Raw genomic sequence first — 15,123 nt, forward strand, 5'->3', positions numbered from 1 at the left:
TCCTGATTTTAGATTTGTTAAAGTTGACTGTCGGGGCCTAGTTCTGACCGTACTGCTCCAGGAGGTCCAGGAGCTGCTGTAGTCCTTGATGTGTCGGTGACAGCAACAAAGGATCATCAGCATAAAGCATACATTTAACTTCATTATTGTTAAGGGTAAGGCCAATGTAGTTATTAAATAGTGTTGGAAACAAGCTGTCGCCCTGAAAAACGCCTCTGCCTTAAATGAAGAGGTGTGTAGTTTTATTACTGACATACATTGTAACTCTTTTGTGTGTGTGTGTGTGTGTGTGTGTGTGTGTGTGTGTGTGTGTGTGTGTGTGTGTGTGTGTGTGCGCGCGCGCGCGCGTGTGTATGCATGTGTGTAGATGTCAGTGTCTTCTTTTAAAAGTTGTGTGTCAATGGGTCAGGAGGGAAACTCGTATTCACAGAATGCAGAGCTGAGATGGGACAACAGGAGCGTCAAGCAAAGCATGAAATACCAGGTACTCTGAAAGCTAAAACCTTTCATTACTATGTATTCTCGCTTCAGGCAGATGGCTGATGTTGGTGTTTTCTGTGTTGTTCCTAGAAGGGTCCACGGGGAATGCACAGCCTTCAGATGAATGTTGGCCTAGACAAAGTATCTCCTGCACCCTGTCCGTCACACACACTCCTGACTAAGATTCAGACCAACCTCAGGGATCGCCTGGAGCACACAGTGCTGCTTGGCCTCTGCCCCCCACAGCCAGTGAGTTCACACATCTGCATCTTTTATTTCTCACTGCTTTCCTTCTCATGCAATGATTTATAATAGTTTGGGATTTCAGTTTGAAGTGTGGTTGTACCATGATAAATGTGCACATGTCCCTTGGTCTCTTAATGTCCCTGGGTGAAAGTATTTTTCACAATATACGTGAATGTCTTATTAAGTATTCAGACTTTCAGGATGCTTATTTCTTTTCTTCAGCTGTTGTTTTTTCTCACTGTGTGTCTCTCAGACTTTGTCGTGGTCAGGATCCCACAGAGTGAACTCAGGAGAGGAGCTGTTTTACACACAGTCTCGTCTATCGGTGACAGGACGGCCACACCAGTGCAGCCTCACCTTCGCCTTGATCAACTCCTCTATTGCTCAGGGCTCCAACATGTCTCTGTTCTCTGAGGTGAACAACCCTCTGGGGATTAATTACCAATAATGTGTCTCAGTTATAACTTTAGTTAAACATGGCATGTCATGTCACTTTTATATTATTGGGTATGATGGTTTTATTATAGCGCTGCCAGGACTTTATCGTAATATGGCATTATCAGAATTGGATTAAATAGCACTCTGTACACATGTGGCTGTTATCACGGCTTCTCTGTGTGTGAGCTTTTGTATTTCTGTCTTTGTGAGGACCAATTTAAGTTTTCAGCCTGGAGTGGGAGGACACTTTTGGAAAATAAAGAGTCGATCCTTACTTCTTCAAAGGTTAACATTAGAAGTTAACATTTCTAGAGGTAGATGAGAGGGTTGATACCACTCTCATGTTTGTCAGTTAATATTAAGCTACGGCTGATTAGCTTAGCTTAGCATAAAGACTGGGAACAGGGGGAACCAGCTAGCCTGGCTGTGTGCAAAAGGAACAAAATCCACATACTAGCACTTCTAAAACTCACTGATTAACACATTATAGCTCGTTAGTTTAATCTGTACAAAAATAAGTGTAAGTGTGTAAGGACAGGTTGTGGTTGTGCCAGACTATTTCTTGGCTATTCAGTCTCAGGCTGACTTGGCAACATCCCAGCCAAGAAATAGTCTGACACATAACCCCCCCCCCCCCATTAACCACAATAATGTTTTTAATAATTATCTCTGAGGGTCTTTACAAACATACATGTACAAACGTGTGTGCGTGTACACTTCATAGTCTAGGATTGGTAATTGGAGTGTGGAGGTGGGGAGCAGTGCCCTGTGGTGGCCCCAGGGGTCTGGTCTCCAGGTGCAGGCCAGACTGGACCGCAGAGAGAAGCTCTGGCTGAACTGGACGGCAGAGGGACAATGTCTTCAGACCACAGCAGGTTACACGAACGGTAAATTCAGAATTATCTCTGCTAAACTTCCAAAAGAAATGACAAAAATATTAAAACTAGGATTATGAAGAATTCAATCTGTTCGTGTTCAGGTCCAGGTCTGAACGAGGACTTCACTGTGGTGGCATGTGTGGGAACAAATCGCAGTTTGATGCTGGATGTGCAGAAAAGAGACAGCAGCAGCAAACTTGAAACTCTGGGCAGTGTGTCTGTGGGATCAGCCAATCAGAGGCTGATGCTGAGAGCAAGTGGCTGTTTGGAAAGTCTAACTGCAGTGGAGGTATCACCAAAACAACAAAAGTTGCTACATTTTGGGTGCCCAGATAGCTCAGTTGGTAGAGCTGTCCTGTCAATAAAGGCCTAAAAATGCCCAAAAAATTATCTTAAAAAAAGAAAGAAAAAAAAAAAGTTGCCACATTTTTATATTAAAGCATGGCACCTTGAAATACTGTATGTTGTTGTTTTCACAGGCACGGATTCAATACTTGAGCTGTCAGTTACAGAATAAGCTGCTGGAGAGAATCAAGACATTACAGTATCACCTTGTTGAATTCAGACGTCAGGTAATCAAACTACTGGATACTACAGAATATTTAGTGGTTTAGGCTCAGCCAATACTATAGGGATCCAACTTTAAGGCTTAAATGTGCTTTTTTATTTTATTTTTTCTCTGCAGTCCAGGGACAGTGAGTTGCTCCAGGAGCTGAGCGCTGTACCCCTTCATGTTTCCCAGCGAGCAGAGGCTCTGCTGGAGCACAGAGACGGAGGTTTGTTGGCTCTGTGGCAGAGCGGCCCCTTGCGTCGCATTGTGACCGACAGCCTGCCTCGCTTTCTCAGTCTGCTGCAGCATGCCTCTCTGCTGGGACAACAGGAACTGAGGAGTGAGTCCAGAGAGATATTGCGAAATCTTCATGAGGTCACTGAAAGAAAAGGGTAGAAACAGAAACATTGAGAAAGCAGATATAGAAGATGGCACCATCTCCTACTGTCTTGTTTGGCCAATACCTTTCATAAAAACTCTTAAGTTTTTTTCCTCACAGGCAGAAATCTAATTTCTTCAAGAAACTCAAAACTAATCCTCTCTTCCTTTGCGTCATTATCTGATGCATGAAAAGCATCTCTTCTGTCTCACATTATTTATTTTTTTCTTACACAATCACAGACTTTTTGTTTAGTCACTTCTTGTGAGTCTTGTAACTTCCCACTGTGATACATCAACCAATGCGTCCCTGAGCAAGACACTTAACCCATAGTTGCTCCAGAGGCGTGTGACCTCTGACATATATAGCAATCGTAAGTCGCTTTGGATAAGAAGCGTCCGCTAAATGACATGTAATGTAATGTAATGTAACTTCAATGTGAGAAAAACTTTTAGGTGCTGTTGCTCTCATAACAGAGCCATTTTAATTCACAAAGTGTGAAAAAGTGTTGTGCTCCATCCTCAGGGCCCCTAGCCACTCTGGCAGGTGTGTACCAAGATGTGAAGGGCCAGAGGCTGGAGGCGTTGTGGAGGGAGGCTGTTTCTTTGTGGACTGACCAGTTGGTGGAGGTCCTATCTGTGCTGTTGGAGAACCCTCAGCTGAGGCCACTGGCTCAGGCCAGTGTCGCCACGCTCAGCGTCGCCCTGGATGTGGTGAGAAAGCTGCACGCTGCTGCCTTTTTCTTTTGTGATAGACAATAGTTAGTCTATATCCACGACGTTCCACTTCCGGGATAGCTCCGTTCCTGCCGGAAATTCCACCGGATCACACAGAGCTCTTTTTGGCCGGATATCCGTTACCTTCCGCTTTCTTTGTGTTGGAATTTTAAACTCTGGTGGATTTATGAATTCTATGCTTAACTGCTCCTCAGATCTCTACAGGGTAGATCAACACAGCTAGCTAGACTATCTGTCCAATCTGAGTTTTCTGTTGCACGACTTAAACAACTTTTGAACATACACGTTCCACCAAAACAAGTTCCTTCCCGAGGCTATTTTGCAGCGGCACCATGGCACCGTGGCTTCGTGCTGAGACGATTATCACTGGTTTAAAGAAATGCCAATAAACCAGAGCACGTTAGTTTCCCATCCCGGAATGCTGTGTGGACTAGCCAGAACTTCCTCTGCAGTGCTGCGGATGAAGGTCTGGCAAAGCCAGACTAGACCATAGATATTATTAGTCATTTCTCTTTGGCAAATTTAAGGCACATTGTAGATATTTTTACAGTGTGTGCATGTCTGATTCGGTATCATTGAGTGTGTTTACATGCATACTAGTGTCTCAGTTATGATCGGGTTTTTGGAGTATCCTTTTTATGTTTACTGCATGTAAATATCCTGGTTTCAAATCGTGGATGAGCTGTTATTCTGGATTTAATTAAACCTGGACATGCTAGAAACTGCTGTTTCTGATCATTCTCTTCTATGTGTTCAGGTGCAGAATTGACTCAAGTTATGTAGTAATTAATAAGTAAAACATGAAATATGATGATAAACTTGTAAAATGTACAGTAATTATGACCAGCATGCTGAAAAAAAGTAAGTCTGACTTTGGACATGCAGAGTAGACGGAGAGGCAGTAATGTTGAGGTAACTCAGTCAGACAAGACAAATCCAAGATAAGACTCAAACCCGGCATACTAATATGCATGAAAACACACTCATTAGTGTGTATTTATGGTTGGTGTTCTGTGTACACCAGGCAGGACAGCATACCTACCATTGGGCGGAGACCAGGTTGGCAATGGCTCTGTCTGGAATTAGGAAACGACTGGCCTCTGTCTACAAATTCTCCCCCAGGTACTGCACGTCTGAGACACATGAAGACAAACTCTCTGCACGCCTTTTTTTCATTCGTTCATTCATTCATTCATTCATTTATTCTTTCATTCACTCAATTATGTAAAGATGTCAGAGGAGGGACAACTCCTTCATTGTATAATAGTATGCCAATCCCTCCCATAAGAACCAAGGTCACAGGGTATCTCGGTAACACCTGGGCTCACTTTGGTTGAGGCATGCAGGGTTTGTGGATGTTACATGTCACATAAATGTCTTTTAACAGTTTTTTTGTGACTATTTCAGTTTGAAGCAGGTCTTTACTATACTTTCTGAAATATAGTCATTGAAATGCTTGTGTGTAACAAAAGTTATAAAACTAAGTTCACGGTCAGTTTAACATGCCTGCAAATCTATAAATCAATCCTTACTGCACAATAATCAATTAGCGATAAAGCTTTTGAACAACAGGTAATATAATAGTGTTACATATAACTAATGTATTTTATGTAGATGGTAGTGTCCCATGAAGTTGTTGTGAAAATTGATTTGGACTCGAGCTTCAAAGTTCTGCATTTGCTGTTAAATTGCTAAATCAGAACAAAAGAGATGTAAGAAAATTATTCCAGTAAGATATTATGAATCGTGTGTTCTTGGTTTTTGAAGTGAGTGTTTAGTGGTTGCATCAGTGGCGCTGCCACCGCTGCCCTGGTCCAGGGTGTCCGAGGCTGGACTGGTGGAGATCCTTCTGGAGGAGTGGCTCCTGAGGCCCCTGCTGACCCTCACCTCCATCAGGCCCACAGCTGAGCTTTACCGCCTTAAGAGGAAGATCATGGACAGCCCATTTATACGTAAGAACTACCGTTTTCTAGCAATATACGTATAATGCAACTTTACTGGAGGACTTACAGTAATCAAGGTTGCAATGCTGTCTTTCTTTTTTCTCTCTCTAAGACCAAGCTCTGTTGGTGGCAGATCAGTTTGTGGTGACATTTGACGGTCACCTGTATGAGCTCCCGGGCTCCTGCCCACTGCTCCTCGCTCAAGACGTCAGCGCTGAGAGTTCATTCACGCTGCTGCGCACTTCAGACTTCCTTCTGTTAGAAATGAGTAACAGCACAGTCAACATTCAGCACAATGGACAGGTATGTGTTAGTGTAGGGGAAAACGTGGCTCATATAAATTAGTAGAGTGTTGTGATTTCCAGCAGCAGACTAGTCGGAGAAGAAAATGAACACTGCTGCAGTAAATGGCTTCTCTCAACGTGTTTGAAGAAATATATATTTGTGTCACAGGTGAAGGCCAACTGCAACAATGCTGTAACACACGCGTTCCACAGTGACAATGGAGTGGCTGTCAGGAGAGGGTCAAACATTGTGCAGGTGTCCAATCAGAATGGCGTGTCACTGTCATGTGAACTCTCGCTTGAGGTGTGCAGCTTCACTCTCGATGGATGGTTGCATGGTAGGAATAAAACAAAATAATCACTAAACGGTTTAGGGCCAAAATACATTTCTGATCTGCTAATACATTACGAACCACCCAGAACTCTCAGATCGTCTGGGACAGGTCTGCTTTCTGTCCCCAGAGTCAGAACTAAACGGGGAGAAGTAGCGTTCAGTTTTTATGCTCCACATTCTGGAACAAACTCCCAGAAAACTGCAGGTCCGCCACAACTCTCAGTTCTTTCAAATCAAGGCTGAAGACCTTTCTTTTTGATGACCTTTCTCCTTTCTTTAAATAATTGTTAATGTATAAGTCCTCTGGGAGGCCAGGTTTGGAACCTGAGTTGCAACAGAAAAAGAGTTAAAGTATAAGTCTTCTGGGAGGCCCGAGTTGGACTCAGTTAACTTGTTAAGTCCTTTGTAAGGCCCAGTTTAGAACTGGTTAAGTCCTCTGGGACAGTGGTTCTCAAACTTTATTCAATAATGTACCCCCTGTGAAATATTCTCTGTGCCAAGTACCCCCTAACGAGCGCAAAGCATTTTTTTGGGGAAAAAAAGCCTGTATAAAGAGGTACATTACAGCGCTGCACCACCCCTGTCTGATTGACTAAACAACAACTTTGTAACTGAAAAACATTAAATTACAACTAAATTAATTAACTATTATAGTACAAATTTTCAGGGAATTATGCATGACTGATATTTTTAAATTAATATATTTAAAAAGAATCTCCCGTACCCCCTGCAGTGCTCCAAAGTACCCCTAGGGGTACGCGTACCCCCATTTGAGAAACACTGCTCTGGGAGGCCAGGTTTGGAACCTGAGTTGCAACAGAAAACACAAGTCCTCTGGGAGGCCTGAGTTGGACTCGGTTAACTTGTTCTTATATTGCACTGTACATTTTATTTTCGTCTTTTATATTTTTTTAATTACATTTTTTTTTTAAATAATTTTTTTTAATCGTTTTTAACTGCTCTTTCATGTTTTATGTAAAGCACTTTGAATTGCCCTGTTGCTGAAATGTGCTATACAAATAAAGCTGCCTTGCCTAAAGATTTAACACAAGTTAGGAGAATAAACAAGTCCATGGTCATAAGTATTGATCCTTAGTATTGGTAACAACATGTTTTTTTTTATCTACACAGGCAGGTCCACTGGTCTGTTGGGGACTAATGACAATGAAGCAGGGAACGAGTTTCCTTTGCCTGATGGATCTCAGGCTGAAAACTTGGAGGAATTTGTCTACAGCTGGCAGGTAGGACAAGTGACAGTGGCAGTGTTTGTATATCAAATACATACAGAAGAAAGTCCTAAAATCTTCTGTCTGTATATTCATGTTGGCGAAGTTTGTCGACAAAAGATTATCCAGTTCTCACCTGCAGTTTGATCATTTGTCTGTGTCTTCAGATGAAACCGGAGTGTATTAAATCGCCAGGTGTAACGGAGCACTCTCCGAAAGCAGCCACACACCCTGTAAGCTGTGACTTCCTGTTTTCCTCTCCTGATTCTCCGCTGAGTTCCTGTTTCAGGGTGGTGAGTAGAAAAACACCTGTGCGAATGAACAATTTTGTACCTAGCGTTACGTAATTCATGAGCTTCTAAGACACTGTGAAAACATATATCTGGCACGGTGCCCACCAGACAGCCTTGACCTAACCTTGTCCTAATTGATTACTTTATTTATTTCAATCAATTTCAATCAATCACATAAATACACAACATCACTTACATAACATAAATGGAAAAAAATAAAAAATAAATGCAGTGTCATCTTACCTCGTTTATAATCAATACTGATCAAAAAGGTGTAGGTTGAATCATTTCCTAGTTAGACCTACTCTTTTTACATTCTATTTTATTATTTTTTTTGTTCTTAGGTCCCTCAGGATATTATCAATTTATATAAAATGTATTATCATTAATTTCTGTATATACATATTATCACACATATGTGCAAATATAAAAATAAACAAAACTAAATACATTCCCATTCATATACACATTGCCATTCATGCCTCGCTTTTATATTTGTTAATCATCCTACTTTTTAGTATTTTCATTTTGACATGTAGTATTCAATTTTGTAACGTGTAACACATTTTTACAATTTTTTTTTAATAATATTCCTTCTTGTTGTACCTCATTATAGTTGTTAATTTGTTTTCATATAATTTATACTTATTTTCTGTATCCTTTGTTCTGTATTTTAAATAGTTTTCATAAAATAGATTTTGCAGGCATTTTCTAGTCCCCTAGTGATCCCCCAGGGCTTTTCTTCATATTGTTGCCTTCTTTGAGTTTGTATCGGGCAGTGATAATCATACAGGGTAGTGAGAGAAGACAGGAATTCATTGTAAGCTTTGTTTGGATCCTTATTTGAGTATACGTTCTTCCAAAAAGCCTCTTTAAAAGCCCTGTTGGCTTCTGGTGTTCTCAGGCGAGTGACTATCAGTGGGTGGGTATCAATATTTTTATGGATCTTGTTCTTAAAGAAATTTTGTACAGTTGTAAAAATAGGGAGGTGGTCACTAATGTCATTAATAAGCAGTCCACTTACTACTCTGTTCATGATGTCATTGCTGAAAATATTATCTATTAATGTTTCACTGTCCCTTGTTATTCTGGTTGGTTTTACGATGGTAGGAATAAGACTTGAACTGTACATTATGTCCATAAAGTCTCTATTCTTTTTGTTGTCATTCAGTAGATCTATGTTGAAATCCCCACATACAAAAACCATCTTTCTGTCATTCATTTTACCATACATTTCAATCATTTTTTCATTGAATACGTTTAGACAGGATCCTGGAGTTCTATATATACAACTTTAGTATTATGTTCTTAGACTTTTCAGCATCTATTTCTAAAGTTATGCATTCCATTACATTTTTGATTGTTGTTGACATACTTGGTGAATTTGTAGCCCTCTTTTTCTACATTTTCCCCCTCTCATCATTTAACCAGGTTTCAGACACAGCAATTACACTAAACATGTCATAATGTCTTAATTACTCGATTTTTGTTGTTGTTATAGAGACTTCTGCTGTTGAAGTGTATTATTGACAATGTTCCTTCCATAATGACATGTCTTTTGAATTGATCATCGGTATAATACTCACAGTTACAGTTGTTAATATTGTAAAGATGGTTCTCAGGATCTATGCCATTTTCCATTTCATGTATTTTATGTTCCGTGTAGTCAAATGTTTTCAAATTCAGCTCTCCATATTTCTCATGCTCATTTTGACAGATACTTGTACATTCCAATAACCCTATTCCTCCAAGGTCTTCATCATTCACATCTCTAAATGGTAAAGAGATATCCATATCCAATCCCCAACAGTCTGCCGTTGATGTAATTCCATAGAGATTGTCTTGGCCATACAAATGATTCCACACAGTGTTCCATGGTGTCAGCAGAAACAGGCAAAATTGCACAAAATTCCTTTTCATGGCCAAGATAAGAAATTCATTAGCTGGGTGTGATGAGTAACATTTTCAAAAACATAAATTACCTTCTGCACTTATAAATTTCCCTCATGGATTAGATGAAGTAAAAACTTCTTTTTTACAATATGTTTTTGTTGCCAGGTGGATCCTGGTCAGTTCTTGTTGGTGTGTGAGTTGAGCTCCTCCAGAGCACCGTGTAGATTAGCATCTGCTTTTGTTCATCTCTGCAAGCAGAACTACATACCTCTGGAGGTCCCTGTCCAGTGCTGTAAGTTTAGCCATTACATAACCAAGGAAGACATACATGTTTAGACTCATACTGTGTTCTGATCTATGATACTGTAGTGTCATGATATTGAAGATGTTTTACAATTTTCTTTTTGTTTTAGTGAAAGTATGAAGGGAAGACAAGCTGATGAAGATCAAAGATGTGTGATATATGACCTGTTAGCTGCTAAAACCGACACATTTACACTTTTATACCACTTATATTTTGTATTACATTTTGTACTCTATTGTATAGTTACACATTGTTATACCTCATTTAATGTACACCTTGGCCCTGTTTAGACATGCAGATATTGTGCCAGTAATGTGAATGTGAACACTAACTATAGCAAGTAGTTTATTCTTAATCATGAGGCCTCATTTTTGTATTTTCTGTGCTCTGTAGTGCAAACGCTGTAAATAGTTGTGACTGACTTTAGCGCAACCCTAGTAACTAATCCTCATAACCAAACTTGGATCATAAAGAGATCAACAAATGTGTTTTTGATAAAGTGCATTTATTACCTTGTTGTATGCAACTGTATGTTAAATATAGGTATGTATTTGTCTTTATTGCTCAGTTAAGTTGTTTCCTGGAAGATGGGTATGTAGTTGTGTATCTTGGACTTCTGTCTCTGTGTGACACACTCAGCGATCCAGACAATGTTGCGACTCTCCTGCTCCTTCAGTTTGATGTAGGAGTAAAATACTCCGAAGTGGAACTGCTGCAGGAAAGCAAGTGTGTTCAGCTTCACCTGAGAAAAGATTAAGGATGAAAGTTGAAGCCGCTCAGAGAGACAGAAAGACAGGTTTACATACAATTATGATAAAACAGTCTACACATGAATCATGTTTAGAATATGTTTGCATTGTGTTTGCACTGTTTGCTGTTTTAGCTCTTCAGAAATGTGAAAAAAACAAAAAACAATCCACCCACTGGTTGACTGTCAAAATATTTACTTTGAAAAGTTTACAGTACCTCTTGTTCAAAGAATCTGTCTTCCAGAGTCTTAAAACCTGATCCTGGCTCAGGGTCATCAAAAATGATTTTATATGCCTGCAGGGAGGTTAAGTTATATGTTAACCACATGCACAGTATGACTTAAGTTAACTGCAGTAACGACACAGCTGCCCTTTTTAAGGAGACCTCAAACATGTGATTTGACTCACTGGGTAACAGTTTGCCACTGCTTTGACCTGCTCGTGGTCCTCTGCCCTGGCCAGCAGGCTCAGTCCTTCAGGGTAAAGTTTGCCACAAGTTGGGTACAATGCACTCCTGTCTGTACAGCTGAGATCTGTCCCGAAGGAGTTCACTGTGATGATGAAGGCCCGTCTATCTGCCTCAAACTGCAGCACACATACATACAGAGCATTTTCACAAAATTATCTTATGTAGTATGTAAAACTTCAACAAATTCAGCCCAGTGGAAAATGTCACAGTACCTCGAGGACAGGACACATGATATCTTTTGTGTCACCACCAATGGTCTTGCAGAAAGAGTGGAAAGACTCTAAATATGCCTTTGAAGAAAAAACATATTGATCATACCATGAAAAGGGCTTTAAGTGTCTGTAACATTGGTTAAAACCTCAAACAAAACAAACACACAGTAGTAAACTCTACAGTCCAGAATTTATGAACACACACACACACACACACACACACACACACACACAGGCATCATGGTAAATTATGATAGTCATGCCATCTTATGTCACCCTGTAGTCACCTTAAACAGTTTGCTTCTGAGGATCTCAACTTCCATTTCATCCAGGTTGCACTCAGACACAGCATCCTGGAAAAACTGAGCTATGACACAACAACACAGTGGGCATCAGTTTGTATCATTAGTCTGATATTATATATAACTTTTTTATTTGCCAGAACTTCAATACGAATGATAAAAATAAAAACATGCGATGTAAGTCAAATATTCTGACTTACAAGTTTTAAAATAACTTCTAATCTAAAATTTGAAATCCATTCATTATGATGGAATAGCGGTTGGTGGATTTACTCATTGCTTCATTTCCACTGCAAGGTTCAGTTCGATTCATCTCAACTTAACTGACGATAGCTTGGCTGTTCAAAATTGGCTTGTTTGTGCAGGATGTTGCGCTCGTGACGGTTCTCCCTGACCAATCAGTGGCGTGCAGTGTTTTAACTCCACCTTCTAGTATCGGCTCAGCTCGATTGGAACCTTCGACCACAGTGGTACCAAAAGAGTACCAGGTACTATCCAGAACTTTTACTTATGGAAAACCAAAAAAGAACGAGTCGAGCCGTGCTGTGCCATACAATGCAGTGGAAATTCAAGTTAAAATGGGGCACAACTCTGAGAACAAAATGCAAGGAGGGAAGTAAAAAGCCCAGGAAAATAGAAAGAAGCTCAGAGAGCTATTGTAGCTGACGAGCACTAATCCTGTTGATTAGTATTTAGCGGGATAGCTGGACAGTTACATTCAAGATTAAAAACACATTTAGTTTACTTTGAAAAATATTTAGTTTTTCATTTTCTTGTGTACCTTACTTACATACATCAAAACAAAAATGCTGTTCCTCCCAGCCCACAGCAGTGCAACAAGAAAGGATTCTAAGATTTGAGTTTGTAAGTTGACTAACCATTAGCATATTCTTTCTTAATTTTTGTTGTCTTTATTTCCCCTCACCAAGAGGAAGTGGGTTTTCAGAGACGTTTCCTCCCCACCATAAAAAATCCACTTCCACTGTAAACAGGTTATGGTTAATTATCTCTAGTGACCTGCAATGACTTTGTTCCTGAAGGGATATTAGTACTGTTACTACACTAAAGTTGACCATCTTTTGGTATTCAACACATATTATCTGATGAATCTACCTAGTGGTGTGTCCACCAGGATGGCTGAGTAGAGCTCAGTTGGGGTACGAGCGATGCCCACTGCTGCCATTTGGTCAAAGGCTCCCAGTGGGTGACACCGCGGGAGGAGCTCTGCCACATCTCTCTGTTTCAGGGCCCCGGTGATCAGCATCACCACATTGTCGATCATGTAGCTGTAGCTGTAACACAGAACAGAGTAAATGGATTCACCTGCATGGCATTGTATATTACATCCCCTTTATTTTGTAGAAACTATGAAACTGGTAGCACATACAGTAAGTTTAGTGAAATTAGATTTATTTTAATGTAATGGACTGCTATCATAATAGAGGGAAGAAAATGTATATTTACCTAAACAACAGTCTTTTGAAGATAAGCAAGAAAAATTGATAGCTACGCGAAATGTGACATTTGTATAATTTATAATATAGCACACGTAGCATACGTTATGTAGTCAAGGAAGGTAGATAGTGGAGGCAGGGCGTTGGAGCGAAGGCAGCTGAATTCAGTCAGCAGGTTCTCCCTCAGCTTGCTGTCCACCATAGACACAGTCAGATCCTCTTCAGACGAAGACAACATCTTACCGTAGTCTGTGCTCTGCAGATGCAGCTTCATGTCTGAGAAGAGTAGAGGGAAACATTACGTAACGTAACCTGTAAGGTTGTAGTTACAAAAAAACAGGAAGGGGTGAATTGCGTATATAATTTACACATGGCTGTACTTGTTAAAGACATTACAGCTGATGATGACTAATTATATCACAGACAACACAAAGATAAGATAAGATAAGACTTTATTAATCCCACACTGGGGAAATTCCTGTGCTACATCGACTCAAAAGAAAAAAATGTACACACATCAGAATAACACAAATACACATACATAAAGTATAAGAAATAGAAAAATATAATTAGTTATAGTAGTATATATATAGTAATAAAACAAACATATTTACACACTAAACACCCTTATATAAACAGACACTATATAAACACAGATATACAGATGAATAGAAATGAAATATTGCACAGTTGGCGGTAACAAAGAGTGATAAATAAATAAATATGCATAGTGCAGAATATTGCCCAGTGATGGCTCATATTGCAGAAACAGCTAGCAGTGCTACATTGTGATGTTGTATTAAAGAGTCTGACTGCTGCTGCAATGAAGGACCTGCGGTAGCACTCCTTCTTACACTGAGGGTGCAGCAGTCTGCTGCTGAAGGAGCTGCTCAGGGAACTGTCTCATGTAGGGGGTGAGAGGTGATGCCCATGATTGATTCCAGCCTGGCTAACATCCTCCTCTCCCCCACCTCCTCTATGGTGTCCAGAGGGCAGACCAGAACAGAGCTATCCCTCTTTACCAGTCTGTTTAGCCTTTTCCTGTCCCTCTCTGTGCTCCCAGCTCCCTAGCAGGCTACTGCATAAAAGATTGCAGACGCAACCGCAGAGTCATAAAAAGTTTAAACAGTCCTGATAAAAGATACAGTGCTGTAGTTAAAACATACATATCATTTGTCTAATTTGCACTGACTTGAACTGTATGCGTCTTTCGGAAAGGAATGCCTGGTTCTGGTTATCTCCTTGAAAAACGGGCTCAAGTTTAGGTATGTTGATCCCTGTTAACTCCACTGCAGCGGAAATCTTTAAAAAGATAACAATTCTCGGATAGCTCAATTGGCATACTATGACTTGTTATGACATTTTTATGATAAACTATGACTTTTCTATGACATTTTTATAGCATACTATAGCCTACTAAGACTTTTTTTTAAACTAAAATCTGTCCAAAAATGACAGTGTGATACAATAGTCTTACCCTCAAGTGTGTCACATTGGGCCAGATTGTGATAGTCGGTGCGAGTCAGGATTCCGGCCTTCATTCCGCGAACCAGACCCTCCAGATAGCCATGATTCACATTGAAACTGAACTCTGCCATGATGCCAAAATGAGCTATCAACAAGCCTGGGTGTAGTTGAAGTGATGTTTCCTCGTCCAAATGTGTCTGTCTTTGTTTTTTACAGTATCTTCTGCATTATTTCCTCTCTGACTAACATTCATGCAGTTATTTTCCCTTCCTCTTTGACACCAAGAAATTCCATAGCTGCCCTACAAGTGTTTGTGGTCTCAGTTCCTGCTCTCAAGTACATTCAGTCTGGCTACACAGGTTGAACAAGTCTTGTTCTGTGTAGAGAAATATCTCCTTATTTATTTATTTATTTTTATGATTATTTTTTGGGGCTTTTTATTCTTTTTGTTTATAAAATAGTACAGATAGACAGGAGGGTGGGGA

At 40.1% G+C, this 15,123-nt stretch overlaps 2 protein-coding genes across 2 annotated transcripts in view; one reads left to right on the forward strand and one right to left on the reverse strand.

The window, feature by feature from the left end:
* The window catches only part of LOC144526732 (uncharacterized), a 30,920-nt gene extending 20,203 nt beyond the window's left edge, over window positions 1-10,717 (forward strand). Inside the window, exons 44-59 of the mRNA XM_078264359.1 lie at window positions 368-484; window positions 571-729; window positions 980-1,141; window positions 1,889-2,051; window positions 2,144-2,331; window positions 2,522-2,614; window positions 2,728-2,932; window positions 3,497-3,684; window positions 4,733-4,830; window positions 5,476-5,660; window positions 5,764-5,954; window positions 6,105-6,273; window positions 7,401-7,510; window positions 7,663-7,788; window positions 9,847-9,973; window positions 10,095-10,717. Of these exons, the coding sequence (XP_078120485.1) occupies window positions 368-484; window positions 571-729; window positions 980-1,141; window positions 1,889-2,051; window positions 2,144-2,331; window positions 2,522-2,614; window positions 2,728-2,932; window positions 3,497-3,684; window positions 4,733-4,830; window positions 5,476-5,660; window positions 5,764-5,954; window positions 6,105-6,273; window positions 7,401-7,510; window positions 7,663-7,788; window positions 9,847-9,973; window positions 10,095-10,105 (2,292 nt within the window). The 3' untranslated portion in view covers window positions 10,106-10,717. The remainder of the gene's footprint in view (window positions 1-367; window positions 485-570; window positions 730-979; window positions 1,142-1,888; window positions 2,052-2,143; window positions 2,332-2,521; window positions 2,615-2,727; window positions 2,933-3,496; window positions 3,685-4,732; window positions 4,831-5,475; window positions 5,661-5,763; window positions 5,955-6,104; window positions 6,274-7,400; window positions 7,511-7,662; window positions 7,789-9,846; window positions 9,974-10,094) is intronic.
* On the reverse strand, window positions 10,474-14,959 carry LOC144526788 (V-type proton ATPase subunit d 1-like). The gene is made up of 8 exons (XM_078264443.1): window positions 14,649-14,959; window positions 13,276-13,447; window positions 12,831-13,009; window positions 11,703-11,782; window positions 11,416-11,493; window positions 11,143-11,319; window positions 10,952-11,029; window positions 10,474-10,727 (listed from the first exon to the last, which is right to left on the reverse strand). The coding sequence occupies exons 1-8, from the start codon at window positions 14,767-14,769 to the stop codon at window positions 10,554-10,556; spliced, it is 1,059 nt and encodes a 352-aa protein (XP_078120569.1). The 5' UTR covers window positions 14,770-14,959; the 3' UTR covers window positions 10,474-10,553.
* Between the last annotated feature and the right edge of the window lie 164 nt (window positions 14,960-15,123).

This window comes from Sander vitreus, chromosome 12 (assembly GCF_031162955.1).
Source record: "Sander vitreus isolate 19-12246 chromosome 12, sanVit1, whole genome shotgun sequence".
Classification (NCBI taxonomy): domain Eukaryota; kingdom Metazoa; phylum Chordata; class Actinopteri; order Perciformes; family Percidae; genus Sander; species Sander vitreus.

Excerpts from the sequence above, each read along its gene's own strand:
- LOC144526788 (XM_078264443.1), bottom strand. The coding sequence starts at position 14,769 with ATGGCAGAGTTCAGTTTCAATGTGAATCATGGCTATCTGGAGGGTCTG. Across the intron at positions 11,783-12,830 it reads CCTGGTGGACACACCACTAG|CTCAGTTTTTCCAGGATGCT; the intron begins GTAGATTCATCA and ends GTTGTGTCATAG. Across the intron at positions 11,494-11,702 it reads TCAGAAGCAAACTGTTTAAG|GCATATTTAGAGTCTTTCCA; the intron begins GTGACTACAGGG and ends TTTTCTTCAAAG.